This window comes from Salmo trutta, chromosome 24 (genome assembly GCF_901001165.1).
Source record: "Salmo trutta chromosome 24, fSalTru1.1, whole genome shotgun sequence".
Taxonomy (NCBI): domain Eukaryota; kingdom Metazoa; phylum Chordata; class Actinopteri; order Salmoniformes; family Salmonidae; genus Salmo; species Salmo trutta.
In genome coordinates this window covers 49,553,232-49,574,912 of record NC_042980.1, presented here as the reverse complement: position 1 = coordinate 49,574,912, position 21,681 = coordinate 49,553,232, and the positions used below count along the sequence as shown (strand labels likewise).

At 45.0% G+C, this 21,681-nt stretch overlaps 1 protein-coding gene across 2 annotated transcripts in view; it reads right to left on the bottom strand.

The window, feature by feature from the left end:
• The window catches only part of igf2bp2a (insulin-like growth factor 2 mRNA binding protein 2a), a 98,548-nt gene extending 79,482 nt beyond the window's left edge, over window positions 1-19,066 (bottom strand). The window contains exons 1-2 of one of the 2 annotated variants that reach the window (XM_029712444.1): window positions 18,461-19,066; window positions 17,634-17,694 (exon numbers count right to left, since the gene is read on the bottom strand). In XM_029712444.1, the coding sequence (XP_029568304.1) occupies window positions 17,634-17,694; window positions 18,461-18,635 (236 nt within the window). In that variant the 5' untranslated portion in view covers window positions 18,636-19,066. The remainder of the gene's footprint in view (window positions 1-17,633; window positions 17,695-18,460) is intronic. The other variant, XM_029712443.1, reaches the window with a different exon arrangement.
• Window positions 19,067-21,681: the final 2,615 nt, after the last annotated feature.

Here is a 21,681-nt window from a genome sequence, read left to right as displayed (position 1 = left end):
CCAAAACAGCAACACAACAGTAACTACTACCAAAACAGCAACACAACAGTAACTACTACCAAAACAGCAACACAACAGTAACTACTACCAAAACAGCAACACAACAGTAACTACTACCAAAACAGCAACACAACAGTGACTACTGCCAAAACAGCAAAACAACAGTAACTACCAAAAACAGCAACACAACAGTAACTACTACCAAAACAGCAACACAACAGTAACTACTACCAAAACAGCAACACAACAGTAACTACCAAAACAGCAACACAACAGTAACTACCACCAAAACAGCAACACAACAGTAACTACTACCAAAACAGCAACACAACAGTAACTACCAAAACAGCAACACAACAGTAACTACTACCAAAACAGCAACACAACAGTAACTACTACCAAAACAGCAACACAACAGTAACTACTACCAAAACAGCAACACAACAGTAACTACTACCAAAACAGCAACACAACAGTAACTACTACCAAAACAGCAACACAACAGTAACTACTACCAAAACAGCAATACAACAGTAACTACCAAAACAGCAACACAACAGTAACTACCAAAACAGCAACACAACAGTAACTACTACCAAAACAGCAACACAACAGTAACTACCACCAAAACAGCAACACAACAGTAACTACTACTAAAACAGCAACACAACAGTAACTACTACCAAAACAGCAACACAACAGTAACTACTACCAAAACAGCAACACAACAGTAACTACTACCAAAACAGCAACACAACAGTAACTACTACCAAAACAGCAACACAACAGTAACTACTACCAAAACAGCAACACAACAGTAACTACTACCAAAACAGCAACACAACAGTGACTACTACCAAAACAGCAAACCAACAGTAACTACTACCAAAACAGCAACACAACAGTAACTACCAAAACCAGCAACACAACAGTAACTACTACCAAAACAGCAACACAACAGTAACTACCAAAACAGCAACACAACAGTAACTACCAAAACAGCAACACAACAGTAACTACCACCAAAACAGCAACACAACAGTAACTACCAAAACCAGCAACACAACAGTAACTACTACCAAAACAGCAACACAACAGTAACTACTACCAAAACAGCAACACAACAGTAATTACTACCAAAACAGCAACACAACAGTAACTACCACCAAAACAGCAACACAACAGTAACTACCAAAACCAGCAACACAACCGTAACTACCACCAAAACAGCAACACAACAGTGACTACTACCAAAACAGCAACACAACAGTAGCTACCAAAACAGCAACACAACAGTAACTACAAAAACAGCAACACAACAGTAACTACCAAAACAGCAACACAACAGTAACTACTACCAAAACAGCAACACAACAGTAACTACTACCAAAACAGCAACACAACAGTAACTACTAAAACAGCAACACAACAGTAACTACTACCAAAACAGCAACACAACAGTAACTACCAAAACCAGCAACACAACAGTAACTACCACCAAAACAGCAACACAACAGTGACTACTGCCAAAACAGCAAAACAACAGTAACTACCAAAAACAGCAACACAACAGTAACTACTACCAAAACAGCAACACAACAGTAACTACTACCAAAACAGCAACACAACAGTAACTACCAAAACAGCAACACAACAGTAACTACCACCAAAACAGCAACACAACAGTAACTACTACCAAAACAGCAACACAACAGTAACTACCAAAACAGCAACACAACAGTAACTACCAAAACAGCAACACAACAGTAACTACTACCAAAACAGCAACACAACAGTAACTACTACCAAAACAGCAACACAACAGTAACTACTACCAAAACAGCAACACAACAGTAACTACCAAAACAGCAACACAACAGTAACTACCAAAACAGCAACACAACAGTAACTACCAAAAACAGCAACACAACAGTAACTACCAAAACAGCAACACAACAGTAACTACTACCAAAACAGCAACACAACAGTAGCTACCAAAACAGCAACACAACAGTAACTACTACCAAAACAGCAACACAACAGTAACTACTACCAAAACAGCAACACAACAGTAACTACTACCAAAACAGCAACACAACAGTAACTACTACTAAAACAGCAACACAAGAGTAACTACTACCAAAACAGCAACACAACAGTAACTACTACCAAAACAGCAACACAACAGTAACTACCAAAACAGCAACACAACAGTAACTACCAAAACAGCAACACAACAGTAACTACTACCAAAACAGCAACACAACAGTAACTACTACCAAAACAGCAACACAACAGTAACTACCAAAAACAGCAACACAACAGTAACTACCAAAACAGCAACACAACAGTAACTACCAAAAACAGCAACACAACAGTAACTACCAAAACAGCAACACAACAGTAACTACTACCAAAACAGCAACACAACAGTAGCTACCAAAACAGCAACACAACAGTAACTACTACCAAAACCGCAACACAACAGTAACTACTACCAAAACAGCAACACAACAGTAACTACCAAAACAGCAACACAACAGTAACTACCAAAACAGCAACACAACAGTAACTACTACCAAAACAGCAACACAACAGTAACTACTACCAAAACAGCAACACAACAGTAACTACTACCAAAACAGCAACACAACAGTAACTACCAAAAACAGCAACACAACAGTAACTACCAAAACAGCAACACAACAGTAACTACCAAAAACAGCAACACAACAGTAACTACCAAAACAGCAACACAACAGTAACTACTACCAAAACAGCAACACAACAGTAGCTACCAAAACAGCAACACAACAGTAACTACTACCAAAACAGCAACACAACAGTAACTACTACCAAAACAGCAACACAACAGTAACTACTACCAAAACAGCAACACAACAGTAACTACTACCAAAACAGCAACACAACAGTAACTACCAAAACAGCAACTACCAAAACAGTAACACAACAGTAACTACCAAAACAGCAACACGCTGAGGATTTGGTGTGACAACAGAGCGCTAATGGTGCTGGGAAACAATCTCACACTTATTATGAATTCATCTCTGGCGGCTAAAACACTTTGCCCAGAAAAACACGACACATAATAACTACTAACTGACTTGGTCTACGTGAGATGGAACCAATGGGACAACAACCATGTCGGTCGCGTGAGAGAGGACAGAATCATGAGAAATAACAAATCTCTCTCTGACGCTCCATCACTCCCGTGGTGAAAAAGCCAATTCCACAAGACCGACTCACATCTGTGGCTCCCTGTCGTCAAGCTAGGAATCAGAGTCAAGGCTTCTGTGGGAGGATCCCACAGAAAAACCTTATAAATGTTTTGTTTTTGTAGTTGAAATGCTACCAAATATAATTTACAGAAACTTGTTACAAATGACGGGAGTCACCCATGATTCACCAAACAATATTTAGAAAGAAGAAGCAAAGTATTTTAAGCATATGTTTTCATTTCAGTCTCCTTCATTTCCACTAACTGAAGTTAACTGCCAGAATTTGTTTCTATTAATAATGTAAAATTAACAACCATACAGAAAGACTCATGTGAAGGTGAAATTCCAGAGGAGGAACTTTTTTATGCAATTAAAGCTTTTAAATCCAGGAAAACTCCAGGGCTGAATGGCATACCAGTTGAGGTATATCAGACCTTTTTAGATGTGCTCAGAGGACCGTTATTAGCATGTTTTAACCACTTGTCAGATACTTAACAAGAAGGTCTGATTTCATTATTACTGAAACAGGACCGAGGTGGTAAATATAACAGGGCTGTCCAGGACTAAAACAAGAGTCTTCTGTTCTTTTGACCAATCGATTGGTTGACATTTTTAAACATGTATTTTTCCATATATTGACACATCCTACTTGTTTTAATGTAATCAACTATATTCACTGAGCTTGTCTGATGCTTTAAGCACACAGTTTGATTAAATAATTAAGACACACAAATGACTTGAGGGAGTCTGACCAGCAATTGATTTGTGACATGACGATTCATTTAATGTTTGGTGGTGATGGCAGCAGCAATAGTAATGTGACATCATGGTTTCCTCTGCGATGCTTGAATTAGCCCACAGCGTCGGTTAAACAATCCTCATGGATTCCTCTGCAATGGTTGAATTAGCCCACAGCGTCGGTTAAACAATCCTCATGGTTTCCTTTGCGATGGTTGAATTAGCCCACAGCGTCGGTTAAACAATCCTCATGGTTTCCTCTGCGATGGTTGAATTAGCCCACAGCGTCGGTTAAACAATCCTCATGGTTTCCTTTGCGATGGTTGAATTAGCCCACAGCGTCGGTTAAACAATCCTCATGGTTTCCTCTGCGATGGTTGAATTAGCCCACAGCGTCGGTTAAACAATCCTCATGGTTTCCTCTGCGATGGTTGAATTAGCCCACAGCGTCGGTTAAACAATCCTCATGGTTTCCTCTGCGATGGTTGAATTATTCTACGGAATTCCAATTTGAGCAGCAGCAGCTGAAAAATGAGCTCCTACAAATATTGAAATTTACATGGTTTTTAGAGTGAAGTACATCGGAAAAAATCTAAAGAAAACTGCAAGACTGAATAGGAGAAAAAACAAGCAACAAACAAAGAAGATAGGCTTTTGAAAAAAGTTACTATTTTTCATAAAATTGTAGTTATCTTAGCTAGCTGAATTGTTTACCAGTTGCTAAGCAGTTGCTAGGGACTCTTTTGGAAGAAGCTAGCTAGCTAACGAAGAATAACAAATAATATCTAGTTAACAGAAGAAAAGAAAGAGAAAATCAGGACAGAAGAAAAAGGATATCAAAGTGAAACAGTTCTCTAAAGACACAAGAGACAATAATACAAGAAACAACACTTCTGTAGCTTGTCAACTATGTGTCTGTCTATCCCTGTTCTCTCCCCTCTGCACAGGCCATACAAATGCTTCACACCGCGTGGCCGCTGCCACTCTAACCTGGTGGTCCCAGCGCGCACGACCCACGTGGAGTTCCAGGTCTCAGGCAGCCTCTGGAACTGCCGGTCTGCGGCCAACAAGGCTGAGTTCATCTCAGCCTATGCTACCCTCCAGTCCCTAGACTTCCTGACGCTGACGGAAACATGGATTACCACAGATAACACTGCTACTCCTACTGCTCTCTCGTCTGCCCACGTATTCTCGCATACCCCTAGAGCATCGAGCCAGCGGGGTGGTGGCACTGGAATCCTCATCTCTCCCAAGTGGACATTCTCTCTTTCTCCCCTGACCCATCTGTCTATCTCCTCATTTGAATTCCATGCTGTCACAGTTACCAGCCCTTTCAAGCTTAACATCCTTATCATTTATCGCCCTCCAGGTTCCCTTGGAGAGTTCATCAATGAGCTTGACGCCTTGATAAGTTCCTTTCCTGAGGATGGCTCACCTCTCACAGTTCTGGGTGACTTTAACCTCCCCACGTCTACCTTTGACTCATTCCTCTCTGCCTCCTTCTTTCCACTCCTCTCCTCTTTTGACCTCACCCTCTCACCTTCCCCCCCTACTCACAAGGCAGGCAATACGCTTGACCTCATCTTTACTAGATGCTGTTCTTCCACTAATCTCATTGCAACTCCCCTCCAAATCTCCGACCACTACCTTGTATCCTTTTCCCTCTCGCTCTCATCCAACACTTCTCACTCTGCCCCTACTCGGATGGTATTGCGCCGTCCCAACCTTTGCTCTCTCTCTCCCGCTACTCTCTCCTCTTCCATCCTATCATCTCTTCCCTCTGCTCAAACCTTCTCCAACCTATCTCCTGATTCTGCCTCCTCAACCCTCCTCTCCTCCCTTTCTGCATCCTTTGATTTTCTCTGTCCCCTATCCTCCAGGCCGGCTCGGTCCTCCCCTCCTGCTCCGTGGCTCGACGACTCACTGCGAGCTCACAGAACAGGGCTCCGGGCAGCCGAGCGGAAATGGAGGAAAACTCGCCTCCCTGCGGACCTGGCATCCTTTCACTCCCTCCTCTCTACATTCTCCTCTTCTGTCTCTGCTGCTAAAGCCACTTTCTACCACTCTAAATTCCAAGCATCTGCCTCTAACCCTAGGAAGCTTTTTGCTACCTTCTCCTCCCTCCTGAATCCTCCTCCCCTCCCCCCCCTCCTCCCTCACTGCGGATGACTTCGTCAACCATTTTGAAAAGAAGGTTGACGACATCCGATCCTCGTTTGCTAAGTCAAGCGACACCGCTGGTCCTGCTCACACTGCCCTACCCTGTGCTTTGACCTCTTTCTCCCCTCTCTCTCCAGATGAAATCTCGCGTCTTGTGACGGCCGGCCGCCCAACAACCTGCCCACTTGACCCTATCCCCTCCTCTCTTCTCCAGACCATTTCCGGAGACCTTCTCCCCTACCTCACCTCGCTCATCAACTCATCCTTGACCGCTGGCTACGTCCCTTCCGTCTTCAAGAGAGCGAGAGTTGCACCCCTTCTGAAAAAACCTACACTCGATCCCTCCGATGTCAACAACTACAGACCAGTATCCCTTCTTTCTTTTCTCTCCAAAACTCTTGAACGTGCCGTCCTTGGCCAGCTCTCCTGCTATCTCTCTCAGAATGACCTTCTTGATCCTAATCAGTCAGGTTTCAAGACTGGGCATTCAACTGAGACTACTCTTCTCTGTGTCACGGAGGCTCTCCGCACTGCTAAAGCTAACTCTCTCTCCTCTGCTCTCATCCTTCTAGACCTATCTGCTGCCTTTGATACTGTGAACCATCAGATCCTCCGTCTCCACCCTCTCCGAGTTGGGCATCTCCGGCGCGGCCCACGCTTGGATTGCATCCTACCTGACAGGTCGCTCCTACCAGGTGGCGTGGCGAGAATCTGTCTCCGCACCACGCGCTCTCACCACTGGTGTCCCCCAGGGCTCTGTTCTAGGCCCTCTCCTATTCTCACTATACACCAAGTCACTTGGCTCTGTCATATCCTCACATGGTCTCTCCTATCATTGCTATGCAGACGACAGACAATTAATCTTCTCCTTTCCCCCTTCTGATAACCAGGCGGCGAATCGCATCTCTGCATGTCTGGCAGACATATCAGTGTGGATGACGGATCACCACCTCAAGCTGAACCTCGGCAAGACGGAGCTGCTCTTCCTCCCGGGGAAGGACTGCCCGTTCCATGATCTCGCCATCACGGTTGACAACTCCCTTGTGTCCTCCTCCCAGAGTGCTAAGAACCTTGGCGTGATCCTGGACAACACCCTGTCGTTCTCCACTAACATCAAGGCGGTGACCCGATCCTGTAGGTTCATGCTCTACAACATTCGCAGAGTACGACCCTGCCTCACACAGGAAGCGACGCAGGTTCTAATCCAGGCACTTGTCATCTCCCGTCTGGATTACTGCAACTCGCTGTTGGCTGGGCTCCCTGCCTGTGCCATTAAACCCCTACAACTCATCCAGAACGCCGCAGCCCGTCTGGTGTTCAACCTTCCCAAGTTCTCTCACGTCACCCCGCTCCTCTGCTCTCTCCACTGGCTTCCAGTTGAAGCTCGCATCCGCTACAAGACCATGGTGCTTGCCTACAGAGCTGTGAGGGGAACGGCACCTCCATACCTTCAGGCTCTGATAAGGCCCTACACCCAAACAAGGGCACTGCGTTCATCCACCTCTGGCCTGCTGGCCCCCCTATCTCTGAGGAAGCACGGTTCCCGCTCAGCCCAGTCCAAACTGTTCGCTGCTCTGGCACCCCAATGGTGGAACAAGCTCCCTCACGACGCCAGGACAGCGGAGTCAATCACCACCTTCCGGAGACACCTGAAACCCCACCTCTTTAAGGAATACCTGGGATAGGATAAAGTAATCCTTCTAACCCCCCCCCCCCTTAAAAGATTTAGATGCACTATTGTAAAGTGGTTGTTCCACTGGATATCATAAGGTGAATGCACCAATTTGTAAGTCGCTCTGGATAAGAGCGTCTGCTAAATGACTTAAATGTAATGTAAATGTAAATGTAATTAGCCCACAGCGTCAGTTAAACAATCCTCATGAGTCCTTGAAATGGCATTTTCGTTGTCAGTTAACACTATAAATATGGAGTAGAATTAAATCGGTACATGGTTTCAATAGAATTCAAAGCAAGTTCACTCATTTTGTTGAAAGCATACGTGGTTTAGTTTGTTTTGATAAGTACATTCATCCACTGGGAAGTTCTTCCTGTAGTGACGCATTAGTACAGTGTCACGGGTATTCATGTCCGTCTTAATGTTTAAATGTATGTATGTCTTATATTACTGTCAGGTTGGTGTACCTTTATTTACAATTGGGGAAATGGAAAATGTAGTGAAAATAATAATAAAATTGTAATTTGAACCAGAAATCTAATCAGCACAGCGTATCATTCTGAACTGACATGCAGCCAGGACACTTCAATTGTAAATTACCTCAATAAGAAACAATATTGTTGCTTTGAACACATCAGAAGATATCCTCCTCGCAATGTCCAAAATACAACAGCCTTCAGGCGACTGAACGCTCTGTTCGCCTCTGCTGAGCAGCGCAAGCGCGCCGGACCCCCCTTCAGCAGTGAGGTAATGGGAGCAGCAACTTGACCAAAGCCCCGGATAAACCTCCAGTAGTAATTGGCAAACCCTAAAAACCGCTGCACCTCCTTTACCGTGGTCGGAGTCGGCCAATTACGCACGGCTTTAACGCGGTCATCCTCCATCACCACCCCCGAGGTGGAAATGCGATACCCCAGGAAGGAAACGGCTCGTTTGAAAAACTTACATTTCTCAGCCTTGACGTACAGGTCATTCTCCAGCAGTCGCCCAAGCACCTTGCGCACCAGGGAGACATGCGCGGCGCGGGTGGCGGAATAAATCAGGATGTCGTCAATATACACCACCACCCCCTGCCCGTGCAGGTCCCTGAGAATCTTGTCAACAAAGGATTGAAAGACGGCTGGAGCATTCTTTAACCCGTACGGCATGACGAGGTACTCATAGTGGCCCGATGTGGTACTGAATGCGGTAGGGAGGCCACTCCTCTCCCATCGGTCCATCCTTTCCATCATCTGCTTCATCGCTGAGCCGATTCGGTGGAGGATGGTGGTATGGTGAAGGACCCGTTCCTCCATCGATGGGAGAGGAGGGGAGGCTGCTCCTGCTGACTCCATAGCTGGTGCGGGATTCTGTCAGACGGTTGCTAGGAGTGGTGGTAGGAGTCAGGCGCAGAGAGCAGAGGTACGGAACTTTGTGTTTGTTTAAACAAAAACACAACACGATCGACGCCAACACAAACGGCGTGGAAAAATGCCAAGTGCCCAAAACAGGTGCACAGCATGCATACAATATTACAGTAGTAAATCGCCAGCACATCCAACTACAAAAACACAACCTGACGCTAAAATAATCCCGCACAACACTGGGCGGGCTAACCAGGCTTAAATAACCAAAATCAAAAGACCAAATGAGGAACAGGTGCAAACAATAAGACATACCAAACGAAAAGGAAAAAGGGATCAGCAGGGGCTAGTAGGTCGGTGACGACGACCGCCGAGCGCCGCCCGAGCAGGCAGGGGAGCCACCTTCGGTGGGATTCGTGACAGTCACAAGAACAAGTGCAGTGAAATGCCTTTCTTTCAAACTCAAAACCCAACAATGCGATAATCAATAACAATGTAATACTAGGGAAAAAAACGAGAAATAATAAGAAATATGAAGAACAAGTTTACTACGCTGAACAAAAATATAAACGCAACATGTAAAGTGTTGATCCCATGTTTCATGAGCTGAAATAAAAGATCCCAGAAATGTTCCATACGCACAAAAAGCTTATTTCTCTCATTTTGTGCACAAATTAATTTACATCCCAGTTAGTGAGCATTTCTCCTTTGCCAAGATAATCCATCCACCTGACAGGTGTGGTATATCAAGAAGCTGATTAAACAGCATGATCATTACACAGGTGCACCTTGTGCTGGGGACCAAAAAAAGGCCACTCTAAAATGTGTATTTAAGCCCAGTATATCAGTGGGGCCGAGCTCCCTGCCATCCAGGACCTCTATACCAGGCGGTGGTGATTACAGCCCAGTATATCAGTGGGGCCGAGCTCCCTGCCATCCAGGACCTCTATACCAGGCGGTGGTGAGGACAGCCCAGTATATCAGTGGAGCCGAGCTCCCTGCCATCCAGGACCTCTATACCAGGCGGTGGTGAGGACAGCCCAGTATATCACTGGGGCCGAGCTCCCTGCCATCCAGGACCTCTATACCAGGCGGTGGTGAGGACAGCCCAGTATATCACTGGGGCCGAGCTCCCTGCCATCCAGGACCTCTATACCAGGCGGTGGTGAGGACAGCCCAGTATATCACTGGGGCCGAGCTCCCTGCCATCCAGGACCTCTATACCAGGCGGTGGTGAGGACAGCCCAGTATATCACTGGGGCCGAGCTCCCTGCCATCCAGGACCTCTAAACCAGGCGGTGTGAAAGGAAGGCCAGGAAACTCGTTAAAGGCTCCAGCCACCCAAGCTGGAGACTGTTCTCTCTGCTTCCGCAGGGCAGGCGGTACCGGTGCATCAGGTCTGGCACCAACAGGCTCTTGAACAGCTTCTACCCCCTAAGCAATACGACTGATAAATAGCTACAATATAGCAACACGGACTATCTGAGTTAACCTTGTATCTTTATTGACCTTTTATTTTCTCTATGAACACTGACAGGACTCTACACACTGACAGGACTCTACACACTGACAGGACTCTACACACTGACAGGACTCTACACACTCACAGGACTCTACACTCTGACAGGACTCTACACACTGACAGGACTCTACACAATGACAGGACTCTACACACTCACAGGACTCTACACACTGACAGGACTCTACACACTGACAGGACTCTACAGGACTCTACACACTGACAGGACTCTACAGGACTCTACACACTGACAGGACTCTACAGGACTCTGCACTCTGACAGGACTCTACACACTGACAGGACTCTACAGGACTCTACACTCTGACAGAATCCTACTAACTCTGTCCTCCACATATTGTGGAGAATCCTACTAACTCTGTCCTCCACATATTGTGGAGAATCCTACTAACTCTGTCCTCCCTATATTGTGGAGAATCCTACTAACTCTGTCCTCCCTATATTGTGGAGAATCCTACTAACTCTATCCTCCCTATATTGTGGAGAATCCTACTAACTCTGTCCTCCCTATATTGTGGAGAATCCTACTAACTCTGTCCTCCACATATTGTGGAGAATCCTACTAACTCTGTCCTCCACATATTGTGGAGAATCCTACTAACTCTGTCCTCCACATATTGTGGAGAATCCTACTAACTCTGTCCTCCACATATTGTGGAGAATCCTACTAACTCTGTCCTCCACATATTGTGGAGAATCCTACTAACTCTGTCCTCCACATATTGTGGAGAATCCTATAACCATATAATTAGTATGATTCTAGAATGATCCATTGTAATTCTGTCTGGAACTAACATCATACTACGACAGACCAGACTAGCTTCTGTGACACCAAACCCAACTTCACACGGACATAGAAAATAACAATCCTTTACAACCAGGACTGATTGAAATGGCACGTGGTGTGGTGAAATAAACTTGATAATCCTTTCCCAAAAGTTTCACTACAAAATCCACCATAATTACTGTCATAACAGTATTGAAAAGACATGCAAAAATATACAAATGTTTTCCTATTTTACCAAATCAAAGGTTGAAAATCAGATGCTCACTTTTCTCTAACATTTTGATCAAGTCTGAATGAAAGTAGTGAGACAGAAATAGATATCAATACATATGAAGACAGTGTGGCGTTCCATACCATGTGCTTATTCCAGGGAGTGGCATAGAAGAGAACATAGGCAGCATGGATGTCTCCATGACACAGCCTGCAAATCATATAGAGACAGTCCTCTAAGCACTGGTGCAAAATGAAGGTTTTTGAAAGGGCTACACAAGATATATACTATACTATACAGTACTATACTATACACTACCAGTCAAAAGTTTGGCCACACCTACTCATTCAAGGGTTTTTCTTTATTTTTACTATTTTCTACATTGTAAAATAGTGAAGACATCAAAACCATGAAATAACACATATGGAATCATGTAGTAACCAAAAAAAGTGTTAAACAAATTAAAATATATGTATATATAAGGACTATTTGACCAAGAAGGAGAGTGATGGAGTGCTGCATCACATGACCTGGCCTCCACAATCAGCCAACCTAAACCCAATTGAGATGGTTTGGGATGAGTTGGACTGCAGAGTGAAGGAAAAGCAGCCAACAAGTGCTCAGCATATGTGGGAACTCCTTCAAGACCGTTGGAAAAGCATTCCAGGTGAAGCTGGTTGATAGAATGCCAAGAGTGTGCAAAGCTGTCATCAAGGCAAAGCGAAGGGAAACGGGGATACCTAGTCAGTTGAACAACTGAATGTATTCAACTGAAATGTGTCTTCCGCATTTTACCCAACCCCTCTGAATCAGAGAGGTGGGGGGGCCTGCTTTAATCGACATCCACATCTTCAGCGCCCGGGGAACAGTGGGTTAACTGCCTTGCTCAGGGCCCGGGGAACAGTGGGTTAACTGCCTTGCTCAGGGCCCGGGGAACAGTGGGTTAACTGCCTTGCTCAAGGCCCGGGGAACAGTGGGTTAACTGCCTTGCTCAGGGGCAGAACAACAGATTTTTACCATCTCAGCTCGGGGATTCGATCCAGCAACCTTTTGGTTACTGGCCTAACGGGCTACTTTGAAGAATCTAAAATATAAAATAGACTTTGATTTAACACTTATTTGGTTACTACATGATTCCATATGTGTTATTTCATAGTTGACGTCTTCACTATTATTCTATAATGTAGAAAATAGTACAAATAAAGAAAAACCCTTGAATGAGTAGGTGTGTCCAAACTTTTGACCTCAGATCCTCAAAAAGTTCTACAGCTGCGCCATCGAGAGCATCCTGACTGGTTGCATCACTGCCTGGTATTGCAACTGCTCGGCCTCCGACCGCAAGGCACTACAGAGGGTAGTGCGTACGGCCCAGTACATCACTGGGGTCAAGCTTCCTGCCATCCAGGACCTCTATACCAAGCGGTGTCAGAGGAAGGCCCTAAAAATTGTCAAAGACTCCAGCCACCCTAGTCATAGACTGTTCTCTCTGCTACCACACGGCAAGTGGTACCGGAACAACAAGTCTAGGTCCAAGAGGCTTCTAAACAGCTTCTATCCCCAAGCCATAAGACTCCCGAACAGCTAATGAAAGGGCTACCCAGACCCCTCTGCTGCTACTCTGTATATAATCTATGCATAGTCACCTTAACTCTACCTACATGTACATTACCTTGACTAACCGGTGCCCCCGCACATTGACTCTGTACCGGTACCCCCTGTATATAGCCTCCACATTGACTCTGTACCGGTACCCCCTGTATATAGCCTCCACATTGACTCTGTACCGGTACCCCCTGTATATAGCCTCCACATTGACTCTGTACCGGTACCCCCTGTATATAGCCGCCACATTGACTCTGTACCGTAACACCCTGTATATAGCCTCCACATTGGCTCTGTACCGTAACACCCTGTATATAGCCTCCACATTGACTCTGTACCAGTAGCCCCCTGTATATAGCCTCGCTATTGTTATTTTACTGCTGCTCTTTAATTATTTGTTACTTTTATTTTAAAAAATGTACTTATCTATTTATTTTTTTAACCTGCTCCCAAAAAGGTCTGTGCACAGCCCTGTCCCTGCCCCTGCCTTGGCCCTGTCCCTGCCTTGGCCCTATCCCTGCCTTGGCCCTGTCCCTGGCCCTGCCTTGGCCCTGTTCCTGGCCCTGCCTTGGCCCTGTCCCTGGCCCTGCCTTGGCCCTGCCTTGGCCCTGTCCCTGGCCCTGCCTTGGCCCTGTCCCTGTCCCTGCCTTGGCCCTGTCCCTGCCTTGGCCCTGGCCCTATCCCTGGCCCTGCCTTGGCCCTGCCTTGGCCCTGTCCCTGTCCCTGCCTTGGCCCTGTCCCTGCCTTGGCCCTGTCCCTGGCCCTGCCTTGGCCCTGTCCCTGGCCCTGCCTTGGCCCTGTCCCTGGCCCTGCCTTGGCCCTGTCCCTGTCCCTGCCTTGGCCCTGTCCCTGCCTTGGCCCTGTCCCTGTCCCTGCCCCTGCCTTGGCCCTGGTCATGTCAGTGGGGTATTCTGCATGCAGGAGAGGCTACCAGCATTGGTGAGAGGGGGAGATGCGGGAAGAAACACATAAAGCAGAGGTCACGTATCCTTCCCACACAAGGGGTTTGAATATTTACCTTCATGTCAAACATTGCAGTCTTTTGGAAATCCCTGAGGTGGTGCATGAGGAAGGGAATTGTTGCTTCAAACGTGATCACGTTGAGGGCGTGATCACGTTGAGGGCGTGATCACGTTGAGGGCGTGATACCGCCATTCAGTTTACATGATCATTCATTCCAACAGGCCCAAGCAATCGGTCTACAGGCATTACACTGTTATATCTAACTATAGACCATTAGCTATCAACTAAATGTTTCTGAGCCGATGAATCAATCAGTGTTTCTGAGCCGATGAATCAATCAGTGTTTCTGAGCCGATGAATCAATCAGTGTTTCTGAGCCGATCAATCAATCAAGTGTTTCTGAGCCGATGAATCAATCAGTGTTTCTGAGCCGATGAATCAATCAGTGTTTCTGAGCCGATGAATCAATCAGTGTTTCTGAGCCAATGAATCAATCAGTGTTTCTGAGCCAATGAATCAATCAGTGTTTCTGAACCAATGAATCAATCAGTGTTTCTGAACCTATGAATCAATCAGTGTTTCTGAGCCGATGAATCAATCAGTGTTTCTGAGCCGATGAATCAATCAGTGTTTCTGAGCCGATGAATCAATCAGTGTTTCTGAGCCGATGAATCAATCAGTGTTTCTGAGCCAATGAATCAATCAGTGTTTCTGAGCCAATGAATCAATCAGTGTTTCTGAACCAATGATTCAATCAGTGTTTCTGAGCCAATGAATCAATCAGTGTTTCTGAGCCGATGAATCAATCAAGTGTTTCTGAGCCGATGAATCAATCAGTGTTTCTGAGCCGATGAATCAATCAGTGTTTCTGAGCCAATGAATCAATCAGTGTTTCTGAGCCAATGAATCAGTGTTTCTGAACCAATGAATCAATCAGTGTTTCTGAGCCAATGAATCAATCAGTGTTTCTGAGCCAATGAATCAGTGTTTCTGAACCAATGAATCAATCAGTGTTTCTGAGCCAATGAATCAATCAGTGTTTCTGAACCAATGAATCAATCAAGTGTTTCTGAGCCGATGAATCAATCAGTGTTTCTGAGCCGATGAATCAATCAGTGTTTCTGAGCCGATGAATCAATCAGTGTTTCTGAGCCAATGAATCAATCAGTGTTTCTGAGCCAATGAATCAGTGTTTCTGAACCAATGAATCAATCAGTGTTTCTGAGCCAATGAATCAATCAGTGTTTCTGAACCAATGAATCAATCAGTGTTTCTGAGCCGATGAATCAATCAGTGTTTCTGAGCCGATGAATCAATCAGTGTTTCTGAGCCGATGAATCAATCAGTGTTTCTGAGCCGATGAATCAATCAAGTGTTTCTGAGCCGATGAATCAATCAAGTGTTTCTGAGCCGATGAATCAAAACCAACTCCAAAAAACCTGCACACAAAATGAACTACAAAAAGTTGACAAATGTATGCACATGTGTGTATCATCTAGTATTTGTAGGGGCCACCTAAAAGCAGGAGTTGGCTCTGAACATGGATTACATAATTCACTGAGGCCATTGAAACAGGAAGTGTTACACTTTGCCCCTTTTATATATAATAAACGTATAAAGTGTTACTCCATTTGCATTTACATCAAAAATGTTAAGTATAAAACAACTTCTGGACTGATACAAATACTTAGGTAATATATGATAATATATGATAATATATGATAATATATGCATTACAAACAACACAAACAACATGTCACTCCGCTGGACAGCTACGCTACAGGTTTGAGGACAGCGTCGTCCTGGACAGCTATGCTACAGGTTTGAGGACAGCGTCGTCCTGGACAGCTATGCTACAGGTTTGAGGACAGCGTCGTCCTGGACAGCTACGCTACAGGTTTGAGGACAGCGTCGTCCTGGACAGCTATGCTACAGGTTTGAGGACAGCGTCGTCCTGGACAGCTATGCTACAGGTTTGAGGACAGCGTCGTCCTGGACAGCTATGCTACAGGTTTGAGGACAGCGTCGTCCTGGACAGCTATGCTACAGGTTTGAGGACAGCGTCGTCCTGGACAGCTATGCTACAGGTTTGAGGACAGCGTCGTCCTGGACAGCTATGCTACAGGTTTGAGGACAGCGTCGTCCTGGACAGCTATGCTACAGGTTTGAGGACAGTTGGCCCAGCGTCGTCCTGGACAGCTATGCTACAGGTTTGAGGACAGTTGGCCCAGCGTCGTCCTGGACAGCTATGCTACAGGTTTGAGGACAGCGTCGTCCTGGACAGCTATGCTACAGGTTTGAGGACAGCGTCGTCCTGGACAGCTATGCTACAGGTTTGAGGACAGTTGGCCCAGCGTCGTCCTGGACAGCTACGCTACAGGTTTGAGGACAGCGTCGTCCTGGACAGCTATGCTACAGGTTTGAGGACAGTTGGCCCAGCGTCGTCCTGGACAGCTATGCTACAGGTTTGAGGACAGCGTCGTCCTGGACAGCTATGCTACAGGTTTGAGGACAGCGTCGTCCTGGACAGCTATGCTACAGGTTTGAGGACAGCGTCGTCCTGGACAGCTATGCTACAGGTTTGAGGACAGCGTCGTCCTGGACAGCTACGCTACAGGTTTGAGGACAGTTGGCCCAGCGTCGTCCTGGACAGCTATGCTACAGGTTTGAGGACAGCGTCGTCCTGGACAGCTATGCTACAGGTTTGAGGACAGCGTCGTCCTGGACAGCTATGCTACAGGTTTGAGGACAGTTGGCCCAGCGTCGTCCTGGACAGCTACGCTACAGGTTTGAGGACAGTTGGCCCAGCGTCGTCCTGGACAGCTATGCTACAGGTTTGAGGACAGTTGGCCCAGAGTCGTCCTGGACAGCTACGCTACAGGTTTGAGGACAGTTGGCCCAGAGTCGTCCTGGACAGCTATGCTACAGGTTTGAGGACAGTTGGCCCAGCGTCGTCCTGGACAGCTACGCTACAGGTTTGAGGACAGTTGACCCAGCGTCGTCCTGGACAGCTATGCTACAGGTTTGAGGACAGCGTCGTCCTGGACAGCTATGCTACAGGTTTGAGGACAGCGTCGTCCTGGACAGCTATGCTACAGGTTTGAGGACAGCGTCGTCCTGGACAGCTATGCTACAGGTTTGAGGACAGTTGGCCCAGCGTCGTCCTGGACAGCTACGCTACAGGTTTGCGGACAGTTGACCCAGCGTCATCCTGGTTAGGGTTTGGCCAATGTAGGCCGTCATTGTAAATAAGAATTTGTTCTTAACTGACTTGCCTAGTTAAATAAAGTTTCAATAAAAATAAAACGGACAGGGACAAGAGACAGATAAACCAGGAAATCAGATATGAAGAAACATTCATTTAATAAAAATTATTACCTTAGCTTTTTGGGAACAGAGTAGTCTACCTCAAGCACCTTCCCATGTAATTCCACTTTACCTGTAAGGATGAGACGAATATGGCTGTTAACGATGTAATAATGCATATGGCTACTGTAGCATGTTGCCATTCACAAGACTGATACTGTCAGCAATAAGGATCTGCTTTTCTTTGTAAAGAATGTATAGAAGTACTAAACCCTCGACATGTTTCCCTCTTCCAGCAGCGTTGTCTCTCTCAGTGGCCTGGCGCAGCTCAGAATAAGCCTCTCACCTCGTCCCCCTCCAGCTACCTGTTAATTCCTTCTTATCTCCGGACCCCCGTCACCTACCTTTAAGACACCTCGTAAAAACATACCCAGGCATCATAGGAACATGGCTTTGACACATTCTCTACGGTTACTTCTGGCGCTTCTTTTCAATAAAATCAAGAAAAATATAGTGAGAAATAATGATGCCTAGTCGAAACATCAGAGCATCCCGTACATTCCAATGGTTGATTACAAAGTAGCGCTCATCTGTAATTCACCAAATAGAACTATTATGCGATAATTAGGTTACAATCAGTCCTGTTTTAGTTACGCATACAGGGATGACATTGGTGAGTGTATATGATCTGTAATTTGCGATATATTTGTTTGACAATGACGGAGTGTGAGTCAACTCTGGCACTGATGTAACAGCGCTGTATCCAATACAGTCCCGAGCCAGAAACTGGTAAGGTAATAACAATCATTTATCATTTATTTTCCCTAAATAATTGTTTTGAGCGTTTCAGCCTAGTCGCGGAGACATTCCTGCATCAGCCCCTGCAGATAGACACTTACCAGAGAGTGTCTCAATAGCTTTTATGGCCCAGTTTTGGTCGGGGAAGTCCACAAAAGCATAGCCGGATTTGAGCAGAACCTGCTCGGCCCCAGGAAGCTTCTTCTCGCCAAAGAGCTGCTTCAAGTCCTCGACAGTGACCAAAGGACTCAAATTCCCCACATATAGTTTGTTCATGATCTTAAGGCAAATCTTTGATATGGAATCAAATCACAGGGAAATGAAATTCAACTGTAAAGTATTAAAAAAATAAAATATATATAAGAAAATACAAAATAAAAATAGAAAAATCTGGCAGAAAAAAGCATTCAACCCCCCCAGATGCAGTCGACCCCCAGCTCGAAATGTGCTCCTGGACAAACTCTTTTTTACTGGGGTTGAAAAAGTGTCGTTACGACGCCACTCTGGAGCCAACAAGCGCCGCCTCTAAATAAAATCTGACTGGAAATATAAAAACTATTGTTTGGAGATGTTGTTGGACGGGAGCATCAGCGCTTCCACATCATGGCCGGCAGGCAGGTATAACGGTGGCATCAGTACCATATGGAAGGTTAAACCTGGAGGGCTTTACTGAACTGCTACGTCTGGGCTATAGTGAAACGTGGCAGGTACCGTAGGCTACTAAAACAATCAGTCCTTGATTAATAACATACGTCACATTATGACACTGACTCCCCATGAGAGGAGCAGAGAGAAATAAAACAAAAAGTTAAATTACTTAAATCACAAACAAATGGATTTGACTACAAAACGTGTCCTCCAAAAAGTATTCCTCTGATGGACGTCGTCTCGAGATGGTTGGTATTCATGTTCACACCTGGCCGGATGTTGGATAATCTGGACCATTCAATCCATAAATGAATAACCCCTGGTTCGACCGGTCCTATTGATGAAGGCACAGGAGAAGGGATGGAGCTGCTTGCCCCTAGCCTTTACTGAAGTCTCTCCGGACAGTCACAGAGGCTGCATGGCGCTGAACAGCCAAGCACGGCGACTCTCCTTTACAGAGGAACACGCATGGTAAAGTACTGACATGTTTATGGAAGTATTTGAGATATTCCAGGTGGATTAATGTAGACTGGCTAGGTCCAAACACTGGTCTGTGTAGGCCTATAGTTCCATTGGATGAACACTCGCCATTGACATTAACAATTTAAGATTTTGTAGTCTTTCATTTTCAGGTCTTCAGTTTTAAAAAAATTTTTTTTAGATTGAAATAGTTTTTCAATTATCAGTTGTACTCTACGATGTTTTTTGTGTTTTTTTAATTGGGAAATATTGATTAGCCCTACCTCTGTCATTATGCTGATAATGTTTTCATTAGAATGGATTGTTCTTCAATTTCTACAATGATTTCAGAGAAAGCATAATGGTGAAATGATGGAATCATTGCATTTAATGATTACTGTGCTAATCTTTATCACAATGTGTGGAAACATTGTAACGCCTATGCTCAAGGTATTGCAGGCCTGTGATTGGCTGGTTTGGAAGCACAGGGACTTCCTGTCATGTACTTCATGTCATGTACTGTATGGTGAAGCAGTACACAGGAGAATGTTAATGTTGTCCAATGAGTAACAAGCTTGTTGTGCATGCTACTGCACATGCTGTCATGTACTGTATGGGGAAGCAGTACACAGGAGAATGTTAATGTTGTCCAATGAGTAACAAGCTTGTTGTGCATGCTACTGCACATGCTGTCATGTACTGTATGGGGAAGCAGTACACAGGAGAATGTTAATGTTGTCCAATGAGTAACAAGCTTGTTGTGCATGCTACTGCACATGCTGTCATGTACTGTATGGGGAAGCAGTACACAGGAGAATGTTAATGTTGTCCAATGAGTAACAAGCTTGTTGTGCATGCTACTGCACATGCTGTCATGTACTGTATGGGGAAGCAGTACACAGGAGAATGTTAATGTTGTCCAATGAGTAGATATAACGCATGTATATGTAACCGATGTGAAATGGCTAGTCAGTTAGCGGTGGTGCGCGCTAATAGCGTTTCAATTAGTGACGTCACTCGCTCTGAGACTTGAAGTAGGGTAACGATGCTTCGTGGGGTGTCAGTTGTTGATGTGCGCAGAGAGTCCCTGGTTCGAGCCCGGGTTGGGGCGAAGAGAGGGACGGAACCTACACTGTTACACATAGTAATGACTCTCGAGTACAAAATGTATATGTTACAGAATTGCAGAATGTTAAGTATGATTGAAAATATCATGTAAAGTAATGACTGGTATATATATCTCTTGTACCATTACCACACAATGCTAAGCACCTAAATAACTAAACTTATTACCAAAATACTCATATCAATGAATATAACAGGACATTTGAAAATAAAGGAAAATTCTCATCTTAATTTAAAAACAAGTATTGATGATAGGACAACATGTTTAAAAAAGCAGTTTGTTTATTGCAGAGTAAAACACATACTGTACATCGAAGCTGCTGAACTACAATCTCTGTACCAAAACATTCCTGGCTTTTGTTTACAAAACAAATAGGTACAGAATGCCCAAATGAAACATGGGAGAGAAGAGAGCTCAAATAGGTACAGAATTCCCAAATGAAACATGGGAGAGAAGAGAGCTCAAATAGGTACAGAATTCCCAAATGAAACATGGGAGAGAAGAGAGCTCAAATAGGTACAGAATTCCCAAATGAAACATGGGAGAGAAGAGAGCTCAAATAGGTACAGAATTCCCAAATGAAACATGGGAGAGAAAAGAGCTCAAATAGGTACAGCATGCCCAAATGAAACATGGGAGAGAAGAGAGCTCAAATAGGTACAGAATTCCCAAATGAAACATGGGAGAGAAAAGAGCTCAAATAGGTACAGAATTCCCAAATCAAATCAAAATCAAATCAAATCAAATTTATTTATATAGCCCTTCGTACATCAGCTGAAATATCAAAGTGCTGTACAGAAACCCAGCCTAAAACCCCAAACAGCAAGCAATGCATGTGAAAAAAGCACGGTGGCTGGGAAAAACTCCCTAGGAAAAACTCCTGAGAAAGGCCAAAAACCTAGGAAGAAACCTAGAGAGGAACCAGGCTATGAGGGGTGGCCAGTCCTCTTCTGGCTGTGCCGGGTGGATATTATAACAGAACATGGTCAAGATGTTAAAATGTTCGTAAATGACCAGCATGGTCAAATAATAATAATCATAGTAATTGTCGAGGGTGCACGTCCGGTGAACAGGTCAGGGTTCCGTAGC